Consider the following 18611-nt stretch of genomic DNA (forward strand, 5'->3'; position numbering starts at 1 on the left):
ACATTAACCTCCAGGCTTAACAGGGTTAGAGAGCACTCCCCACCTTGGAAGCCAGATGGCCCTCTGGAGCACAGCTCTATCCTAAGGGTGGGTCCAAGATTTGAGACTTTACTCTAGGATTTCCCAGGAATTACTCATTCTCTCTGAATATCTCTTTCCTTTTCCGTAGAACAGAGATAATAATGCCTGACTCAAATGGATTTTGCAGGGATTTGACATAACAAGACATCATTCTTTATTGTGAAAAGAAACAGAGATCCTGGGGGTAACAGGGGTGGACAAGTGCACAGAACAACTGGCCCCTTTGGAAGGATGAGAGTCAGCCCTGTGAGTTGGGTTTCGGCTTCTTAGCCCCAGCCAGATCTCCTGGTTCAGTCACAGGGAAATACATCTATTGGAACAAAAATACAGGGAAGATGATGAGGCTGAAGATTATGACACTTAAGGATTTCCTCTTAGGGCTTTGTTTTCAGGATCCTAGGTCAGTCTGTGTGAGGGCCTTCTCTGGGATCTTGCCCTTGGCCAAGAGGAAGTGCAGGAGGGAGCTGGGAGATCAGCAGAACCGGAAGCCCAAGTTCCATCCCCAGGCCACCCAACCTCTGCTCACTTGGCCTGAATTGCTAGACCTCACCTTGGGCCGTGCAAGAACATGAGGAGCTCTGACGTAGTCACACTGGTTGTTATGAAGGCAGCTGTGGTGAAGGAAGGACAGGTAACATCCATTAGGACCCAAGTGGAGACACTCCGACAATACAATGCCATTTCTTAATCTATGCAACAAAAACATGTCTGTGTTTTCTGGAATTTATTGCAGCAGAAGGAACCCTGTGAAAAGCCAAATGTCTACCAACCCTGAAAAGCCAAATGTCTACCAACAAAGGAACAGGATCCACGGAACTGTGAAAGGAAAATAAATCTTGGGGTCCCAAAATCACTAAGCTAAAGGTAAAAGTCAAGCTGGGAACTGGGTCATGCAAACCTGCCTCCCATTTTGGTTCCTAAATAAGATGGCTATAAGATGAAAAACTACGCGCCTCCCCCATATTTTGTCCGCAAGGAAATTCCTCGTGAGCTGCAAGATCTTTGCTGTAAGGTGTTTCTGTTAAAATTTCACCATGACAATGTAAATTGATAGCTTATCTTTACAGGTACAGTCACCCCCCATCCACCAGACACAAATGCGTATATGATTGTTCCCCCGCCCCATTTTCTCTATGTCATCTTATATAAAAAAATGCAGATTCACTGAGCCAGACAAAGGCATGAGTAACTATCTTTCCCTACCCTCCCCCTTACATGAAAATTGTGTACTTCTCAATATCCTACCCTTTCCCCTTTAAATCTGGAGTCCTCAAAATCATCTTTGAAAGGCATAGACCTGTCTCCCAGGCACATGTCCTTAACTGTGGCAAATAAACCTCCTAAAATGATTGAGACTTGTCTCGTCATTTTTCTCGATTGACAGAATTCAGAGAAGTACTGTACACCTGTTCAAAATAACTAGGTAGCTGAATATGTATCAAGAGGGAAATGTACAGTATGATACTGAGTGAAATAAGGAAGCAAAGCCAACTATCTGCAAGTTCCCATTATTCACTCCCCTGCTCCTCCCAGCGCATACCAATCACTAATCACCATACACACCCAGCACTCACTTCTTTTTTTTTTTTTTTTTTTTGAGACGGAGTCTTGCTCTGTTGCCCAGGCTGGAGAGCAGTGGAGCAATCTCTGCTCACTGCAAGCTCCGCCTCCTGGGTTCACGCCATTCTCCTGCCTCAGCCTCCCAAGTAGCTGGGACTACAGGCGCCTGTCACCACGCCCAGCTATTTTTTTTTTCTATTTTTAGTAGAGACGGGGTTTCACCATGTTAGCCAGGATGGTCTCAATCTCCTGACCTCGTGATTCACCCGCCTCGGCCTCCCAGTGTGCTGGGATTACAGGCGTGAGCCACCACGCCCAGCCCAGCACTCACTTCTGAGGCAACTGGTAGTTCATCCCAGACTGGGCAGAGAAAACCTGCACCATTTTCTGCTGCTCCTGGGAGAAGGCAGTCACGGAGCTGGAGAAGGCTGTGGGCACTAGGGTGAACAAGGCACTCTGGGTCCCTTGGTGGCTGGTATCCCGCACAAAGAGCTTGTCATTCACGATGCACAGACTGGAGGAAAAATGGGCCATCAGGTAGCCAGAGAGAAGGACATCTCCCCACCCCCTACAAGGATCTTTTTCCTACTGTTCAGCAACCTGGTTTCTTCGATACCTCTACTGTGCCTCCCTCCTAGCTTTTTGGCTGGTACCCTCTAACCCTCCCACAGAGCCCACCTTTGGAGAGACTGCCTACATGCTTCACCAGTTTTGTAGGTTTACCTACAACCCAAGGATGGTTTTACACTCACATTTACCCTTTACAATAGCCCAAGGGAGTGGACACTGTAATCACCAGTTTCAAAAGAAGATTCTGAATTACAAAGAGGTCACAAGCCTTGACCAAAGTCACAGTGAGTATCGCATCAGGAAAGAACTCATACTCTGACTCCAGAGCCCACACATTTTTAAAAAATTTTTTCCATACAGGGTCTCACTCAGGCTGGAGTGCAGTGATGTGATCTAGGCTCACTGCAGCCTCAACCTCCTGGGCTCAAGATCCTTCCACCTCAACCTCCTGAATGGCAGGATGATAGATGCACACCACCACACCAAGCTAATTTTTAGTTTTTTGTTTTTTTGTTTTTTTTTGTAGAGACAGGGTCTCACTGTGTTGCCTAGGCTGGTCTCAAACTCTCGGGCTCAAGCAATCCTTCCACCTTCAGCTTCCTAAAATACTGGGATTACAGGCGTGAGCCACTGCTCCTGGCCCATACTCTTAATTATTAGACTAGACTGTCGGTTTTTTACAACATTGAGAACACCCTGAAGACTGCACCACCACATTCCCACACCACTGGCCCCAGGCTGGGATGGGTGCTCCCACCCACAACACGGCACTAACCTGGAACTGCTGCCAGGGGTAGCAATGAAGGTCCGGGTGAAGGCGAGAACAGAACCCTGAGACTGTCCTTCCACTTCAAAGACAACAAACAACATTGCCTTAGAGTTGCACAGGCTTTACATGCTCACACGGTGTTCCCCAGTCAGAGTCTTGCTTGACACTCACACAGAAGGGGGCCAGACCAGGACAGTTGTTCACTTGGAGTCCGGCGGATGTGGTAGGAATGGGGAGGGCAACAATAGCAATAATCTGCTCCCAGTGATAGGGCCCCTATCACGTGTGGGGCCCTGTGAAAACCACGAGTTCACTTGATTCCTATTTCACAGTAGCCCAAGAGATGGGTTATTATTGGCCCCATTCTACAAATGAGGAAACTGAAGGGTTAAGTAACTAGCACAAGTTCAGGGTAAGGACCTGGGATGAGAGCTCTCAGACTCCACAGTCTGTGTGCTTAACGCAAGCCTGAGCTGTGCAAGGCTGACGGGCATGGACCTAGGTCAGATCAGGGTGGTTTGTGGGCAGAGTTGGGGTGGGAAAACACGGAGGGAACAAAAGGAAGGAAAGGAACAAAATGAGGGAAGCTGGGGGAGTTCTGAGACGGAGCCCAGCCAGGGGGAGGGAGCAGTGGGGGATCTGGGGAAGGGACTCTACAGACACTCACCTTCCTTGAACACACCGTTGACAGAAAAGCAGAGCATCCATTCCTGAAAGGGAAGATCTCCGGCGCTCAGGATCCCCCTTAACCTCCTACCCACCTCTGGCTCTCTGGGCCTGCCCAAGGGAGGAAGCAGGTGCTCACCGTCTGGTACCACATGTCCACCAGGAAGGAGCTGAGATCATGCTGAGTTTTGGGCAACGCACTGAGGGAGTCCACAATATCACATTTTGTGTGCTTTAGCAGCTCCCCCCGCAGGTCTGTAGAGGAGAAGAGAAGCAAGGATTTGGGGGGCTGCCACACCCCAGTTGTGTGATTGTTCCTGTCACACCCCCTTACCCTGCCCAGTCTTCTCCATCACACACTTACAGGGGTCTTTGAGCGTTTTTATATTCCTGCTCTCCTTGAAGTACTTGCACAAGCTGCTCCTAGGAGAAAAAGAGGAGCAGGAGTGGGTGGTCTGGCCAGTGCAGGCATCTCCAAGAGCTGGTGTCTTTCTGCAGGGGAGTCACATGGCCCTGGACCAGGGTCCGAGCTGTGATACTCACGGGGCCGAGTCCTCAGGATTGAAGGGAATGCTCAGGGAGAAGCAGGCCTCATCGTGGTAAGCACTAAGGAGACCCTGTCGATCTCCAGAGTCATAGATCAAGTAATACCTGTTGGAGACCAGTGAGGACAGGCTATCTCTGTGGCCTGGGTGCCAAATGAGACTTGAAAGTCTCGCTGTAGGCAGACTTGTACTTGGGTAAATTGATCTGACCTAGCCCTCTCTTGCCTCAGATTCCCAGGGATACTTACTGCTGTAGGAATTGCAGGACCAGATTCTTCAACATCTCAGATCCAAAGAAGCTTCCCTGGAATAAAGAGTCCCCAGGACCACAGATAGTACCCCCCCTTCCTCATGTACCACCCTGCTGGATCCTCTCTTCTCACCTTACAGGTTGGTAACCTCTTGTGTGCTTCAGTACCACATAGAGTTGCTCTGGGTGACTGCTGGCCATCCTGGGGAAGGCAAGAGGAAATCAATAGTGCAAAGTAGGGAGGTGACACGGAAAATTACGGAAAAGGATAGACCCAGGAGAGGGTGAGATCAGAAATCAGGTGTGAAAGCGTTGTGGAAATTACATGGGCAAGACTACAGTTGGGATTGCTGCCACCTGAAGCCTGTTGTCAACTTGTGTGAAGAAGCTCCATAGCCTCTGCCAAGTTCCCACATGAGTCTGTATCCCCTTCCCCCCCTCCCTTGAGGTTTAAGGGTTAGCTCCAAAAATGTAACTGGGACAATATCTAAAGGGGTTTGGGGCAGTTGAGGGCAGCATCAGTCCCAATTAGGAAAGTCAATGATCAAGGAATACACTTACCAGGCATAATAATTTGGGGAACAATTCCAGGATGGAGCTGCCGAAAATCAAAACAAAATGGACAACGGTAAGTGAATCTGTGGAGCTGTCCTCCTCATGGAAGCAATCACACCTACGTCAGAGACACAGTGCAGTGTGTCCACCTACACTCCGAAGTTCCTGCCCCTGCAGCCCTGGGCAGCACTGGAAGCCCAGGCTTCAAGACTTTCTTCCCCTCCCTCCATCCCTCTCTCACCTTTGTCCAAGTCCCCACTGAAGGCTCCATAGGGAGTAGGAAATGGGGTGGGAGCCCAGGGCTCTGCTACCTCACTGGCTGTCCATTAATCTGCCTGGCCTGGCCCTGGCCAAGACCAGGTCAGCTCTTAGGGATGGCCCAGGATTCTGGGACAGGGAGGTAAGTGATGCAGGCTCAGGAGGCAGGAAGGGTAAGGCAGGGGGATGATGGCAGAAACGGGGTGAAGGTAGGGGAGGGAGAGACAGGTGAGACATATGAGAGGAGAGATAATGGAGAAACAAGATGCAAAGCAAAGGGAAGGGAAAGATGCTCTACTGTGGTGGTGGAGTTCAGGGGGGAATAGAGAAGAAAAGGGCTCTCCTACTGCAGCCCTTTCCCTCACTGGCCCCAGCTGGCCCTGGGGACCGAGGCAGGAAAGGAAAAAACATGCGCCTGTTGGGCTGGGGCCCACTGGATGCAGCTGGAGCCTTTCTCACCTGTGTGAGCCCAGTCTGAGCTGGGCATGGGAAACAGAGCAGCCACGGGGACAGGAGAACCTTCTCCCGGGAGGAGTGAAGGGTCAGGCCCCAGCTCAGCATGGGGTTCAGAGTCTGGCGACCCCCTCTCCAGACCACTGCATTCTCTTCTGATGGTCCCTGACTCCTGTGCCCCTCTGCTGACGCCTTGACCGAGGAATGCTACCCGTCTCAGGCTACCCAGGGCTCCTCTGAGGGCCCAGGCAGGACGATGTGAGGTGTGGAGGGAAGGAGGGGCAGTGCCCTGAGAGGCCTGTCCTTCTGTCTCCTCAACCTCCTCTGCCCTCTACCTTCCACTCCTGCCTCAGGAACGTGGCCCGCTTCTGGCCCCTTGACTCAGGAAACCCAGGTTTCTCCCCAAGGAGGGCCCAGCTCCTGGCATTGGCCAGAGGAAGAGATGGCATGACAGCAGCCAGCCAGGGCCTCAGCCCTCAGTATGGGGCAGGGAAGCCCCCATGCCAGCCCAGGACAGGAGAAGGGACCTTTTTGGAGCAAGAGAAGGAGAACCGCTCTCAGGAGAGGGGAGGGAAGCCCCATCTCAGCATAGAGGCAGGAAGGCCTGTCTCAGCATGAGGCCCTGGACTAAAGGACTTTTCTCGGTCCAGGACACCAGCACCTGAATACTGCTGGTCCTGGGGAAGTGGGGGAGCCCCGCTTCCTGGAGCACACTCACAGAGGGCGCACTGGAGGAGGCTGGGTGGAGACAGGTGGGAAACGCATCCCAGAGCAGGCGAAAAGGGGAACATGTCAGAGGAAGGAAAGGAGACCTCTAAGCACAGATGAATGAGTGACACAGAGAGAGGAGTGGGGCGAGGGGGAAGGAGAGGGTCTGTGGTCCTCCCAGAAGACCAGTGCTGCCTCCTCCTGCAGAAGGGCACTATCAAACACAGGTCAGGGTCCCAGGTGGTGACAGAGGGTACAACTGACTTTATGTTGCTGGAGTTATCTGAGAAGGTCGTGCACATTGGGCTTCTGTCCGCACACTTCTCTCCTGGCTCCATCCCTTTCCACTTGTCCATCTCCCCTGCAGACATCACCTGCAATTATGCAGAAGAACCACATAGACCCAGGAAAGAGCAGCTGGAGGGCCCTGCACCCTCAGTCTCCTCCCTTGCCAACAAATCCACTTCCTTGCCTCTTGTCACTACCCTAATGAACCCTCCTCCCCCTTTTTCTTCAAAGAACTATCTATTACGCCTCATTTTATTTTTCAAGAAATTCAGCTTGTTAATGTTGGGGGCCTTTGGCATAATGTCAAGCATCTGGTAGGCTTTTTTGCTGTTTGGGTTCAAGGGCAAAAGCTATGGTGAGGAATGAATTAAGAATTAAGAGTGAAGGCCCCCAACAGGGGATATCTTAGACCAATTAGCCTCCTAGCTAATCTCTTCCACCTTCACCCTCAATCCCAGCATAAGCCTAAGGCCTCACCGTAGGTATGTTCTCTTCATGGACTTGCAAGGAGGCAGCCATGCACTTTCTAGGATTCGATGCCATTTTAGTATCACGGCTCATCATGTCTCCAGAAAGCAGAGAGGAGAAAATCAGAAGTCTGAGAGGGACCCGCCTGGTACAGCATCAGCACTAAGCCCTCCCCAAGTTGCCAACCATAAGTCTCCATCTCACACAGACACCTCTGCCCTCATCTGCCATAGAATTACTTTCTCAGCCATACCTGGGTAAAATGGGAGTCTCTGGACATCAAGAGCTTCCTGGGAGACATCACACTGTTGGTTCATGGCCAGCTGCAGAGTTAGAGATGGGTTTCAGAAGCTCTGAAGTTGAGGTGGTGAAGGGGGCAATAGGTGGGGAAGCAGCAGTGGGTCTGGCTTTGTGTGAACAACTTGCCATGAGTCTGTATTACCTTTATCTGCTCCACCTTTTCTGACTTCAGCTCCCTCTGCACAAAGTGGGGTATACCAGCAGGGTTGACAAAGATTGATATCTGCAGAGAACCCAAGGGGGGCTGAGTAAACACTAGGAACTCTGAGCCCCAAGATCAAACAAGACCTCACCCTTGCCCTGCCCTCTTGCTCGATGCTAGCCCTGGTCATTCATTTGACACACACCTTTTCATTATCCTCATCCAAAATCTTGCCACTGACATTCTTCAGTGCATAGGCGATGCTGGCATTCTCCACAAAGAAGCTGGCATGCATGTTTTCATAGTGAAACTATAGGGAGAGTTGCAAGAGAAATGAATATGAGGCCAGAGTCTCTGCTCATCCAGCCCCCAACCTATCCTGTTTTCTCTCGTCTGCCTCATGGTCCTTTCTTACCTCAACTGGGACGAAGGGTACACTGCATTCGTTCCGAATCAAATTCAGCAGCCACTTCTCATTGTATTTTATGCCGAAGGGAACCTATGAGTGAAAGAAAGAATGAGTGAGGAAAGGAGACTGACATAGTGGAATTAAACATTAAAAGTGGACCCAAATATGTTCCTTTCAGACTTTAAAATAGTTTAAGATAGGACAACATCCATTATTGCTAATTTATGTATTTCATTATTATTTCTTTCATTATTTCTAATATCTATTATTTCTAACCAAACATGGATTTCCTAAATACCCTTTCTTACTATTCAAATTGTTTTCTTAAAATAATCAATTTAAGATGTTTAATATGAGCTTTCTTTTATAAAGTCCCACAAGAGTCTACCTAAGGCAGATCAGGCCTGCCCCTTTGACAAGGACCCCACTAATTCAACCCCTCACACACTTAGTTTGAGCTAAACTGAAGTATCTGGTGTGGAGATACTCTATCTCCTTAGCATTCATTTCCTCCTTTGATTGTAAACGACCTCTTCTGCTCTCTCTGCAGTCAGTCTGTTCCCCTTACATTGCTTCTCTGAATTTACTCTTAAGATGATCTAGGATGTTAACTCCTAGTAATAAAGGACAGATTACATACTTTCCTGCTCTTACAAAAGTATCTACTGTCTACACAAATCCAACACAATTCCCCCTGTTCTCCTTCTGAACATTAGATCCACTTTGCCAGGACACTCACTGTGATCTTGAACCAGCTCCCTAAGGTCCCATCTGGCATGTTCCCCTCCATTCTTCTCTCTGGAGGTTTTTGCTCTCTCTCCATGTTAACATGGGTTTGGTCTTGTTTACGAAAACTGCCTTTCCGATTATAGGGTGAAATAGCATAGGGAGTGCTGTGAGCAAGTGGAGAAAAGGTAGTTAACATATGCTCCGAAAGTCTTTTATACACATTTGATCCACTGATACCAGGGCTACAATGAAGTTTGCTCAACCATTAATCGAGTTCTGTCATTCCTCTCTCTGTCAAGTTGGAAAGAATGACATATTCAGCTACAGGGTTGTGTATTTCACTGGCCGGTACATTCCAGCCATGCTGACTGGTCACTTACTATCTTACTGGAGAGTCCATGTGGGCACGATGCATTGCTGCACCTCCATCTTGCTGCTGATGGGATGAAGAATGCATGCCAGGATTGACTGGTTCAGACCTACTGCTAAATCTCCTTTGGTAAATATCCCCACATCTTGCTCTTCTTTGAACAGCTTGATCAGTGTGACCTTAAATTGAGAACAGCACATCAACACTTAGAATACCAGAAAAAAATCTTGGGAAAATATAATGGATAATGAAAAAATTCACTGATATTTATTTATTTAGAGTCAGGATCTGGCTCTATTGCCCAGGCTGTAGTGCAGTGGCATGATCACCGCTCACTGCAGCCTTGTCCTCTATGGCTCAAGCGATCCTCCCACCTCAGCCTCCTAAGTAGCTGGGACCACAGGCACGTGCCACCACATCTGGTTAACTTTTTTTTTTTTAGAGATGGGGTCTCTCTGTGTTGCCCAGGCTGGTGATTTTTATAATCTAGAAAGAAATATATCACAGTGCCAAAAAAAAGACTTCACTGTGGTTTCACCTCCTGGGAGATGAGAGTTGGGGAACATTAACAGCCAAGGAGAAAACAAGCACAGCAGAAAGGGTTTGGGTTTAGGTGATACTAATCTATGATGATAGTCCTTGCTCTGCCCTTTTCAGGCTGGGTAACCTGGATCAAATTGCTTATCATCTGTAACCCTCAATTCCCACCTCTAATTGGAGAATAATAAAATCTACCCTAAAAGTTTGCTATTATGGCTCAAGGGTCAAAGGCAAGTTCCCCGCCTCAAAGAAGAATCAGATAAATGAAAACATTGCTGAAGAAAATATCCAGAATGAATCTTGGAGAGACATAATTATGGAATTAATTACCAAAAGAGTGAAAGAGAGAATTTAAAAAGATGTGGTAAGCGCGGCCGGGCGCGTTGGCTCTTGCCTGTAATCCCAGCACTTTGGGAAGCTGAGGTAGGTGGATCACGAGGTCAGGAGATGGAGACCATGCTGGCTAACATGGTGAAACACCCTCTCTACTAAAAATACAAAAAATTAGCTGGGCGTGGTGGCGGGAGCCTGTAGTCCCAGCTACTCGGGAGGCTGAAGCAGGAGAATGGTGTGAGCCCAGGAGGTGGAGCTTGCAGTGAGCCAAGATCGCACCACTGCACTCCAGCCTGGGTGACAGAGCGAGACTCTGTCTAAGAAAAAAAAAAAAAGAGAGAGAATGGCGTGAACCCGGGAGGTGGAGCCTGCAGTGAGCCGAGATCGCGCCACTGCACTCCAGCCTGGGCGACAGCGACACTCCATCTCAAAAAAAAAAAAAGATTTGGTAAGCATATCTAACACTACTTCTCCACTGTTCCCTCTCCTTATTCCTGGGACTCAAATTCCAGACCTCCAGGCCAGGCTGGTCTCAAATTCCAGACCTCAAGTGATCCGCCCACCTTGGCCTCCCAAACTGCTGGGATTACAGGCATCGGCCACCATGCCCAGCCTCTACAAAATTATTTTTTTAAAAAATTAGCCAGCCGTCGGTGGCTCACGCCTGTAATCCCAGCACTTTGGGAGACTGAGATGGGCGGATCACGAGGTCAGGAGATCGAGACCATCCTGGCTAACACCGTGAAACCCTATCTCTACTAAAAATACAAAAAAATTAGCTGGGCGTGGTGGCGGGCGCCTGTGGTCCCAGCTACTCGGCAGGCTGAGGCAGGAGAATGGCGTGGACCTGGGAGGCAGAGCTTGTAGTGAGCCGAAATCCCGCCACTGCATTGCAGTGCAGAACTAATTTACACTGGATTGTAATAGGGCAAAGATATATATTGTAATCCTAAGGATAAACACTACAACAATGGCAGAACGTTTCACTTTCTAGCCAAATGAGATAAAAATTTAATAGTTAAAACTATTAATCATTTCAAAGGAGAGAGGTGTGGAAAAAGAACTTAAAACAGGCAAAAATAAATATATAGTAATATGGTCTATTTAAACCAAATCATACCTATATTTTCATTAAAAGAAATTAGACTTAAGTATTCCAAATTAAAAAGCACAGAGTATCACACTAGATAAAAAATTCCATCAAATTATCCTGAAAAGAAACATGTAAAATTTAATAATATAGAATATTTGAAAATAAGAAAAATGGCATGATGCATACCATTTATACACTGACTGAAAGCTTATGTAACCATATTAATAAGAGAAAATATATACTTTAAGAAATACTAGAGAAAAGAACTCATAATGATAAAGGTTCACATCAACAAGAAGATAATAAGAAAGCAGGTGCGCCCACTGCCTTCACAGCACCTGGGCCTGAGGTGCGTGGCTCCCAGGCCCTTGCCAGCTCCAGGTGTGTGAGGAAGACTTCAGAAACCCGATTGAGAAGTGGAGAGACCCCCAGGGAGGGTCTGACCTGCTTCAATTCCGCTAATGTCTTTCCTTTCTTGTTCACCTGCTTTCATGAAATCCTCACATCGTTTTAATGGTACTAGTCAAGACAAGAAAATCATCAGGCTTTCAGCCTTGAGGCAACATTGGTGTACGAACACTATGGAGCTCATCAGAGTATATCACTGAAGAATATGATGGCTGAAAACAATTTAAAAATGCTAAAGATTCAACAGTGTGTGGTAGCCAACAAACTACCTAGAAACAGGCCATATATTTGCAATATTTGCTTCAAGCACTTTGAAACACCATCAAAATTAGCTAGGCACTATCTCATTCATACTCGTCAAAAGCCATTTGAATGTGATGTGTGTCATAAAACCTTTAGACAACTAGTTCATCTGGAGAGGCATCAACTAACTCATAATCTGCCTTTTAAATGTAGTGTTTGTCAGCGCCACTTAAAAAATCTGAAGACATTTGTGAAGCACCAACAACTTCACAATGAAACCTATCAGAATAATGTTAAACAGGTCAGAAGATTGCTGGAGGCCAAGCAAGAAAAGTCAATGTATGGAGCGTATAATACTTTTTTTACCAGAGGAAAGATGGACATTACACCCGTGCTCTAAGTCCGATCCCACATATAGCATGAAGAGAAGAAAGAATATTCATGCATATGCAATCTGTGGCAAGATGTTTCCATCACAGTCAAAACTTGATAGGCATGTACTTACTCATACTGGTCAGAGGCCTTTTAAATTTGTCTCATGTAGTAAATCTTTTCGACAGCCACCTCACTTAAAAATCCACCAACTTGGCCGGGCGCGGTGGCTCACGCTTGTAATCCCAGCACTTTGGGAGTCCGAGGCGGGCGGATCACGAGGTCAGGAGATCGAGACCACAGTGAAACCCCGTCTCTACTAAAAATACAAAAAAAAAAAAAAAAATTAGCCGGGCGTGGTGGCGGGCGCCTGTAGTCCCAGCTACTCGGAGAGGCTGAGGCAGGAGAATGGCGGAAACCCGGGAGGCGGAGCTTGCAGTGAGCCGAGATTGCGCCACTGCACTCCAGCCTGGGCGACAGAGCAAGACTCCGTCTCAAAAAAAAAAAAAAAAAAAAAAAAAAAAATCCACCAACTTACACATTCAGAAGAAAGACCTTTTCAATGTTGTTTTTGTCAAAAAGGATTTAAGATTCAAAGCAAACTTCTGAAGCATAAACAAATCCATACTAGGAATAAGGCTTTTGGGGCTCTTTTATTAAAGAAGAGGCGTACAGAATATCGCCCCCTGCCTAATAAGTTAAATGCAAATCAGGGTGGTTTTGAAAATGGTGATATTGGTGAATCTGAGTAGAATAATCCACTTTATGTCCACTCAATTTATATTGTCCCTTTTCAATATCCAAAGTGTGAAAATGTTTTGAATCACAGCAGAATCTCAATGAACACATGTTTTCCTGCTAGAGGTGGCAAAATTCCAAGCAGGTTAAAAAGAAGCTACAACTATAAAACCATTGTTAAAAAAATATTGGCCAAGCTTAAACGTGCTAGGAGTAAAAAATTAGATAACTTTTGATCTGGGAAAAAGTATTTAAAAACAGTTTCTTGAAAAAATGTGATCATATTTCTGGTGAGCCGTGCTCTGAACAAACCCAAAGAACATTTGTGGGTTCTCTTGGCAAACATGGAACATATAAAACAATTGGCAATAAAAAAAAAATTGACTTTGCCACTTTCTTGGCAAAAGCAGTTCCAGAACCAAAATGTGGGAAAAAAAATGAAAGGTATCCTTACGACAGCAAACTTATTAAGCATTGATAATTCAATGAATAAGAAAGACTTGTCAATCTGTGGCTCATCAGGTGAGGAATTCTTTAATAACTGTGAGGTACTTCAGTGTGGTTTTTCACACTGTTTTCAGTGTATGTTTTCCAAGGGAAAACATACGTACTAGACATAAGATATGTCCTTGTGACAAATGTGAGAAGGTATTTCCTTCTGTATCCAAACTAAAAAGACACTATTTAATTCATACTGGACAGAGGCCTTTTGGCTGTAATATTTGTAGGAAATCTTTTAGACAGTCAGCTCACTTAAAAAGACATGAACAGATTCATAATGAAAAGAGTCCTTATGCATCCCTTTGCCAAGTAGAATTTGGAAACTTGAACAATCTTTCTAATCATCCACCTAATAATGCTAACTATAATGTTTCCCAACGTCAGGCTCCTGGTGTTCAAAAATACGAGGTCTCAGAGTCAGATCAAATGTCAGGAGTTAAGGCAGACTCACAGGATTTTATTCCTGGTAGCACCAGGCAGCCCTGTCTTCCTAATGTACTTTTGGAATCAGAGCAAAGCCATCCTTTTTGCAGTTATTCAGAGCATCAGGAGAAAAATGATGTCTTCCTGTACCAATGCAGTGTTTGTGCTAGAAGTTTCCGATCTCCATCTAAACTGGAAAAACACTACCTAATTCAGGCAGGGCAGAAACTATTTGAATGCTCAGTTTGTGGCAAAACATTCGGACAGGCTCCTCACTGGAAGAGACATCAACTTACTCAATTTAAAGAACGACCACAAAAGAAAGTGGTTGCCTTGGATTCGGTTATGTAAACTGTCACAACCACTAACAATTGTGGTCTCTGGTGATCTTATTTTTAAAGCCTGTATTATTTAAAATGCATTTTTATCAAGAGGCCTGCATTAAATTGAATGGTTTCACAGGCATTTGTTTGTCCTGCGTATTAAGGAGGTAAAATACATAGAAAATTAATACAATGTTTTAGAAACAGCCAAATTAATTTTTAGAGGCAAGAACATGATTTGATGCTATAAAGTAGGCATTTTAATATTGTAAACATATACTGTGTCTGTATTGAAAAATATAAATTCATGATGCTGTACAAATAATTTAGTCACATTAATTTTCTAAAGGAATTATTCCTTAAGACATGCCATCTCTTTTTATATATACTCAAAAGACCGAGAGGCAAAAATTGGCTTTTAGCTGCAGCACATAGCCCTGCTATATTTCATTTATCTTACATTTCACATGAAAGCATAATTTTGTCCACATGTGGCTCAAATTGCATTGGAATTTTTTTGGAAATTTAAAGAACTACAGAGGCACTAAAGGTGAAAATGGATGAGAAAATTATAGTATTTTTTCATTGGTCTTTTCAAAGCAATTTATTTTTAGGACTATGTGGTAATTTCACTTCTTCAGGTGATTAAGGTTTTTTTTTCTTTTTTTTTTCCCAGCGAGTGCCATCTTTCTCAAAATAATTTAAAAGTAGGCAAGAGGCTAGAATGTATCCATATACATTTACCATGTTTACTTACCAGGAATATTTTCCAAGTGCCATAGTCTTTTTCATAATATGTATGCAGTTTTATCTTTTCAGAGGAATAATTTCAAGTCATTTATTTGCTCATTAATTATAGCAGTAGTCATAGATTTAAGACTCTATTCTAGAGATCTTCATCTCCATAAGACTTTAACATTTATTTTAGTAAACTTTTCTTTTCATGCCTCTTTAACGGAGTGGTCCTACTATTTAAGCCTGTTCTAAGTTTGATCAAATGGCAATGACTAGGTCTAGTTTTAGTTTTTATTTTTGCAAGAGTCTAATGCTAAATAATTTTATTTTGATCCTTGTTAAATTTTTATTTTAATTAGTAAGGTAGTCATTCCTGTAGAGGGTTAAGATGCTTGTAGAGTTGTGGGTATCATTCCAAATAGAACTGTTATGATTTGGGAAATATTCTAAACTACAAAGGACTTATTTCATAAAGACAAATTGTCCTTCACCTTTGCCTTTGTTTATAAAATCTTCAGGAATGACATTTTCTAGCAATAAAAGGAATTAACCATTATGTTTCTAAGCTGAAAAGAGGAACAGGTGGATAATTATCCTACCACAGTTAAATATAGTGGAAAATCCTCTATTGAGAATATGGATAAAAGAACAATTGTAAATTTTGCATCATAGTCTGAGAACTCCCTTTTGGGGCAGGGGGAGGCGGGAGGGATAGAAGGTGGGGGTGATCTTCTTGCTTCTTTTACCACAGGTCATTTTTAAGTAACTTGGGTTTAATTTACAGAGATGAAACATGACAGTCTGAGTAAAACACCCAATGATGTAGAAGTGTGCCTGTTTATTACGTAGAGACAGCCAACAAAAACAGAGGAGAATCACATGCTTTAAAGAACACTTTCTCTTAGGTTTCCTTGGGATATGTTCTTCCAGTGCAAGCAAGATAGTGGTTTACAGAATTTGCTTAATACAAAACTTTTCAAGAACTCATCTGTTACACAAAAGCAAGGAATAACTAGTTTATATTTTCCAATGATATTCAAGGTTTTTTCCTTATTATGTCTGAAATTACTGATTTTGGCATTTTTCTAAGCAATTTATGTAATTTTATTTGAAGGAAGTGTTTTATATACTTTTTCCCAACCTAAACAGGGAGAGTCCTAACAGTGTTGTGTTTGTATGATTATGAGGCTTTATTTGCCTAAGTGATACTACTATACTTTATTTTTGACCCATGCCTTTTTAAGCTGTTTCATATTGAAAGTTGGAATATTGTAAAAATTTTGTCAAAGATGTACTGAAGTGCTATTTGAAGTACCTATAACAAAACACAGTTGGTCCTCCGTATCCACGGACTCTGCCTCTGTGAATTAAACCAATTGCAGATCAAAAATATTAGGAGAAAAAAATATAAAAATAATACAAATAAAAAATACAATATAACTGTTATTTAAATAGCATTTACATTCCATTAGGTATTAGTCTAGAGATAAAGTATGCAGGAGGATGTGCACTGGTTATATGCAAATATGCCATTTTATGTAAGGGACTTGAGTATACTTGGATTTTTGGTATCTGTGGGTGGGCGGGGTGGGGGGGTCCTGGAACCAATACCCCGTGGATACCAAGGGACAACTGTACTTATTTACCTTTATTATCATTGCAAGCTTCTTAAAGAACCTTTATAGGAGTGAAAATATACATGTTAAGATTAGGCTGGGCGCGGTGGCTCATGCCTGTAATCCCAGCACTCTGGGAGGCCGAGACGGATGGATCACGAGGTCAGTAGATCCAGACCATCCTGGCTAACACCGTGAAACCCCGTCTCTACTAAAAATACAAAAAATTAGCCAGGCATGGTGGCGGGCGCCTGTAGTCCCAGCTACTCAGGAGGCTGAGGCAGGAGAATGGCGTGAACCCGGGAGGCAGAGCTTGCAGTGAGCCGAGATCGCGCCACTGCACTCCAGCCTGGGCAACACAGCAAGACTCCGTCTCAAAAAAAAAAAAAAGAAGATTAAACATTAGATATTAGATGGTCTGCTGCATGCTAGAACTGTTAGTATTGTTGAATCAATTACTTTGGTTTTATGAAAAAATAAACGATAAGTATCTTTAAAGAGAACTAGAAGAATTTTTTGATTCTAGGCTGTATCATGATTATTTACTGAAGTAGTTTGATTGGCTGGCTAACTTAGTAGAATTATTGTTTTTTGTTTTGTACTGCAATAGGGCTTATAATTGTAAGATAAAATTGTGTGTGTGCTTAAGGGAAGTAGGTGGTGGTTAAAATTATTGAAAAAACTTCAGAATACTTTAAAAATAAAGTTTCAAGTTATACAAAAAAAAGAAATTCTAAATTTGTATGCATGTCTTAACATGGACCAATCTATGTTTAGATACAAAGCAAAAACTGATCTAAGTAATAGAGAAATAGTTAAAAACCACTGTGATGTGGGAATTTAGCACACCTCTCTGAGTAACAGATAAAACTAGCAAACAAAAATTCAGCTACATAGAGAAGATTTAAATGGCATGAGTAATAAGTTTGCTTAAATGACATAGAACACTGCAGAGAAAACGTACACATGGAACATTCCAGAATAAGTCATATGCTGGGCCATAAAGCTAGCCTTGAGAAATTTCTGGGGTGGGGGTGGGGGGTAATACAATCTACCTTGAATGGTTAGTGTGAAGATTAAAGATGTATTCCCTGCCCCACTACCACCTCTAGTGTACATCCAAGGAATGTTAATTTTTACCAACCCCTGCCTCAGGTGACCCTCCTTATACCTCAAACCCTGGCCCTGAGAAGGCCACAAGACTCAGGCCTGGGCCCTTGCCACTGCCCACCCCCATCTAAAGGGAGATTGGCTGGGTGTCATGTGGGTTAGGGTAAGGTGGGGAAGGGGGCTCAGTCCCTTTTGCCCTGTGGAGACCTAAGACTCCAGCCTCATGCTGGCCGACTCACCCGTGGTGTTTCCTGAAGGCAGTGACATTTTACCAATGTCCTGACAGGGCTTTCTTGAGGAGAATCTGTGTGGCCTGAGGACGGGAGTTTGGAGAAGATTGAGGAGGGCTGCTGAGGAAGGCGAGAGCAAGCCTCAAGCCTTGCTTACAGGAAGTTCCTTCCCCAAGCATAGAGAGGAGTGTCCTAGGAGTCAAAGGAGAATTAACTTTCTGTTCTTACCACTCCCTAAAGTTTCCCGCCAGCCTAACACCCAGGAAGATGTTTCTGATGTAGCCACTCCTGCAAAGGTGGTTAGCAACAATCACAATCATGAGGCCTAGGACCCAGATACTTATTGAAACAAACACGGATAACTCAGCTTGCTGGTCGTCTCCAGTGCATTACATTGTATTCATTTACTCTGCAGACTCAGAGACTCAGAGTGCCTATGGTAGCCCAAGCTCTGTACTTGCTACATTACTTTTTTTCTCCATGTATTCCTCACAAGGGGACTCTCAACTCAGAATCACCAGCTTCCTGAAGGTGCTGAGGCTTAATGAGGTATAGGAGCTTGTCTGGAATGATTCAGATGTGACCTGGAGAAACAAAGTGGAAATGAGAACCCCTCTATGCACAGCTTTTCTAAACTCTTACAATATTTGGGGTTTACTTAAGTTAGGGCAAAGTAAGAGAATGTTCTGAAAATACTCATGTGACTGGAATTAACTGCAGCCCATCCTAGAGAGAGAATACTAAAAACAGACCAGGAAAATATAAAGTCAAAGTTTAGTGTGTCACTGTAATGAAAGTAGAAAAGAATCAAGTATTTTCTTAAAG

The 18611-nt window shown here is 44.4% G+C and overlaps 1 protein-coding gene and 1 pseudogene across 4 annotated transcripts; one reads left to right on the top strand and one right to left on the bottom strand.

Annotated features, from left to right (window-relative positions):
- Nucleotides 1–211: 211 nt before the first annotated feature.
- Nucleotides 212–18019, bottom strand: NXF3 (nuclear RNA export factor 3). Of its 4 annotated transcripts, XM_055268464.2 has the most exons (21): nucleotides 17796–18019; nucleotides 12244–12429; nucleotides 9132–9300; nucleotides 8762–8915; nucleotides 8029–8112; nucleotides 7819–7923; nucleotides 7614–7694; nucleotides 7425–7494; nucleotides 7181–7269; nucleotides 6680–6789; nucleotides 5003–5039; nucleotides 4575–4643; nucleotides 4440–4495; nucleotides 4190–4297; nucleotides 4011–4069; nucleotides 3786–3901; nucleotides 3648–3690; nucleotides 2987–3059; nucleotides 1973–2155; nucleotides 632–692; nucleotides 212–391 (listed from the first exon to the last, which is right to left on the bottom strand). In XM_055268464.2, exons 2-21 carry the CDS (start codon nucleotides 12245–12247, stop codon nucleotides 320–322), a joined length of 1743 nt encoding a protein of 580 aa, XP_055124439.1. In that variant the 5' UTR covers nucleotides 12248–12429; nucleotides 17796–18019; the 3' UTR covers nucleotides 212–319. The 4 variants fall into 4 exon arrangements, with proteins under 4 accessions (XP_055124439.1, XP_055124440.1, XP_055124438.1 ...); XM_055268465.2 differs by lacking the exon at nucleotides 12244–12429 and having other exon boundaries at nucleotides 2023–2155; XM_055268463.2 differs by lacking the exon at nucleotides 12244–12429.
- Nucleotides 11665–14363, top strand: LOC129475959 (zinc finger protein 770-like; annotated as a pseudogene).
- Nucleotides 18020–18611: the final 592 nt, after the last annotated feature.

This window comes from Symphalangus syndactylus, chromosome X, assembly GCF_028878055.3.
Source record: "Symphalangus syndactylus isolate Jambi chromosome X, NHGRI_mSymSyn1-v2.1_pri, whole genome shotgun sequence".
NCBI lineage: Eukaryota > Metazoa > Chordata > Mammalia > Primates > Hylobatidae > Symphalangus > Symphalangus syndactylus.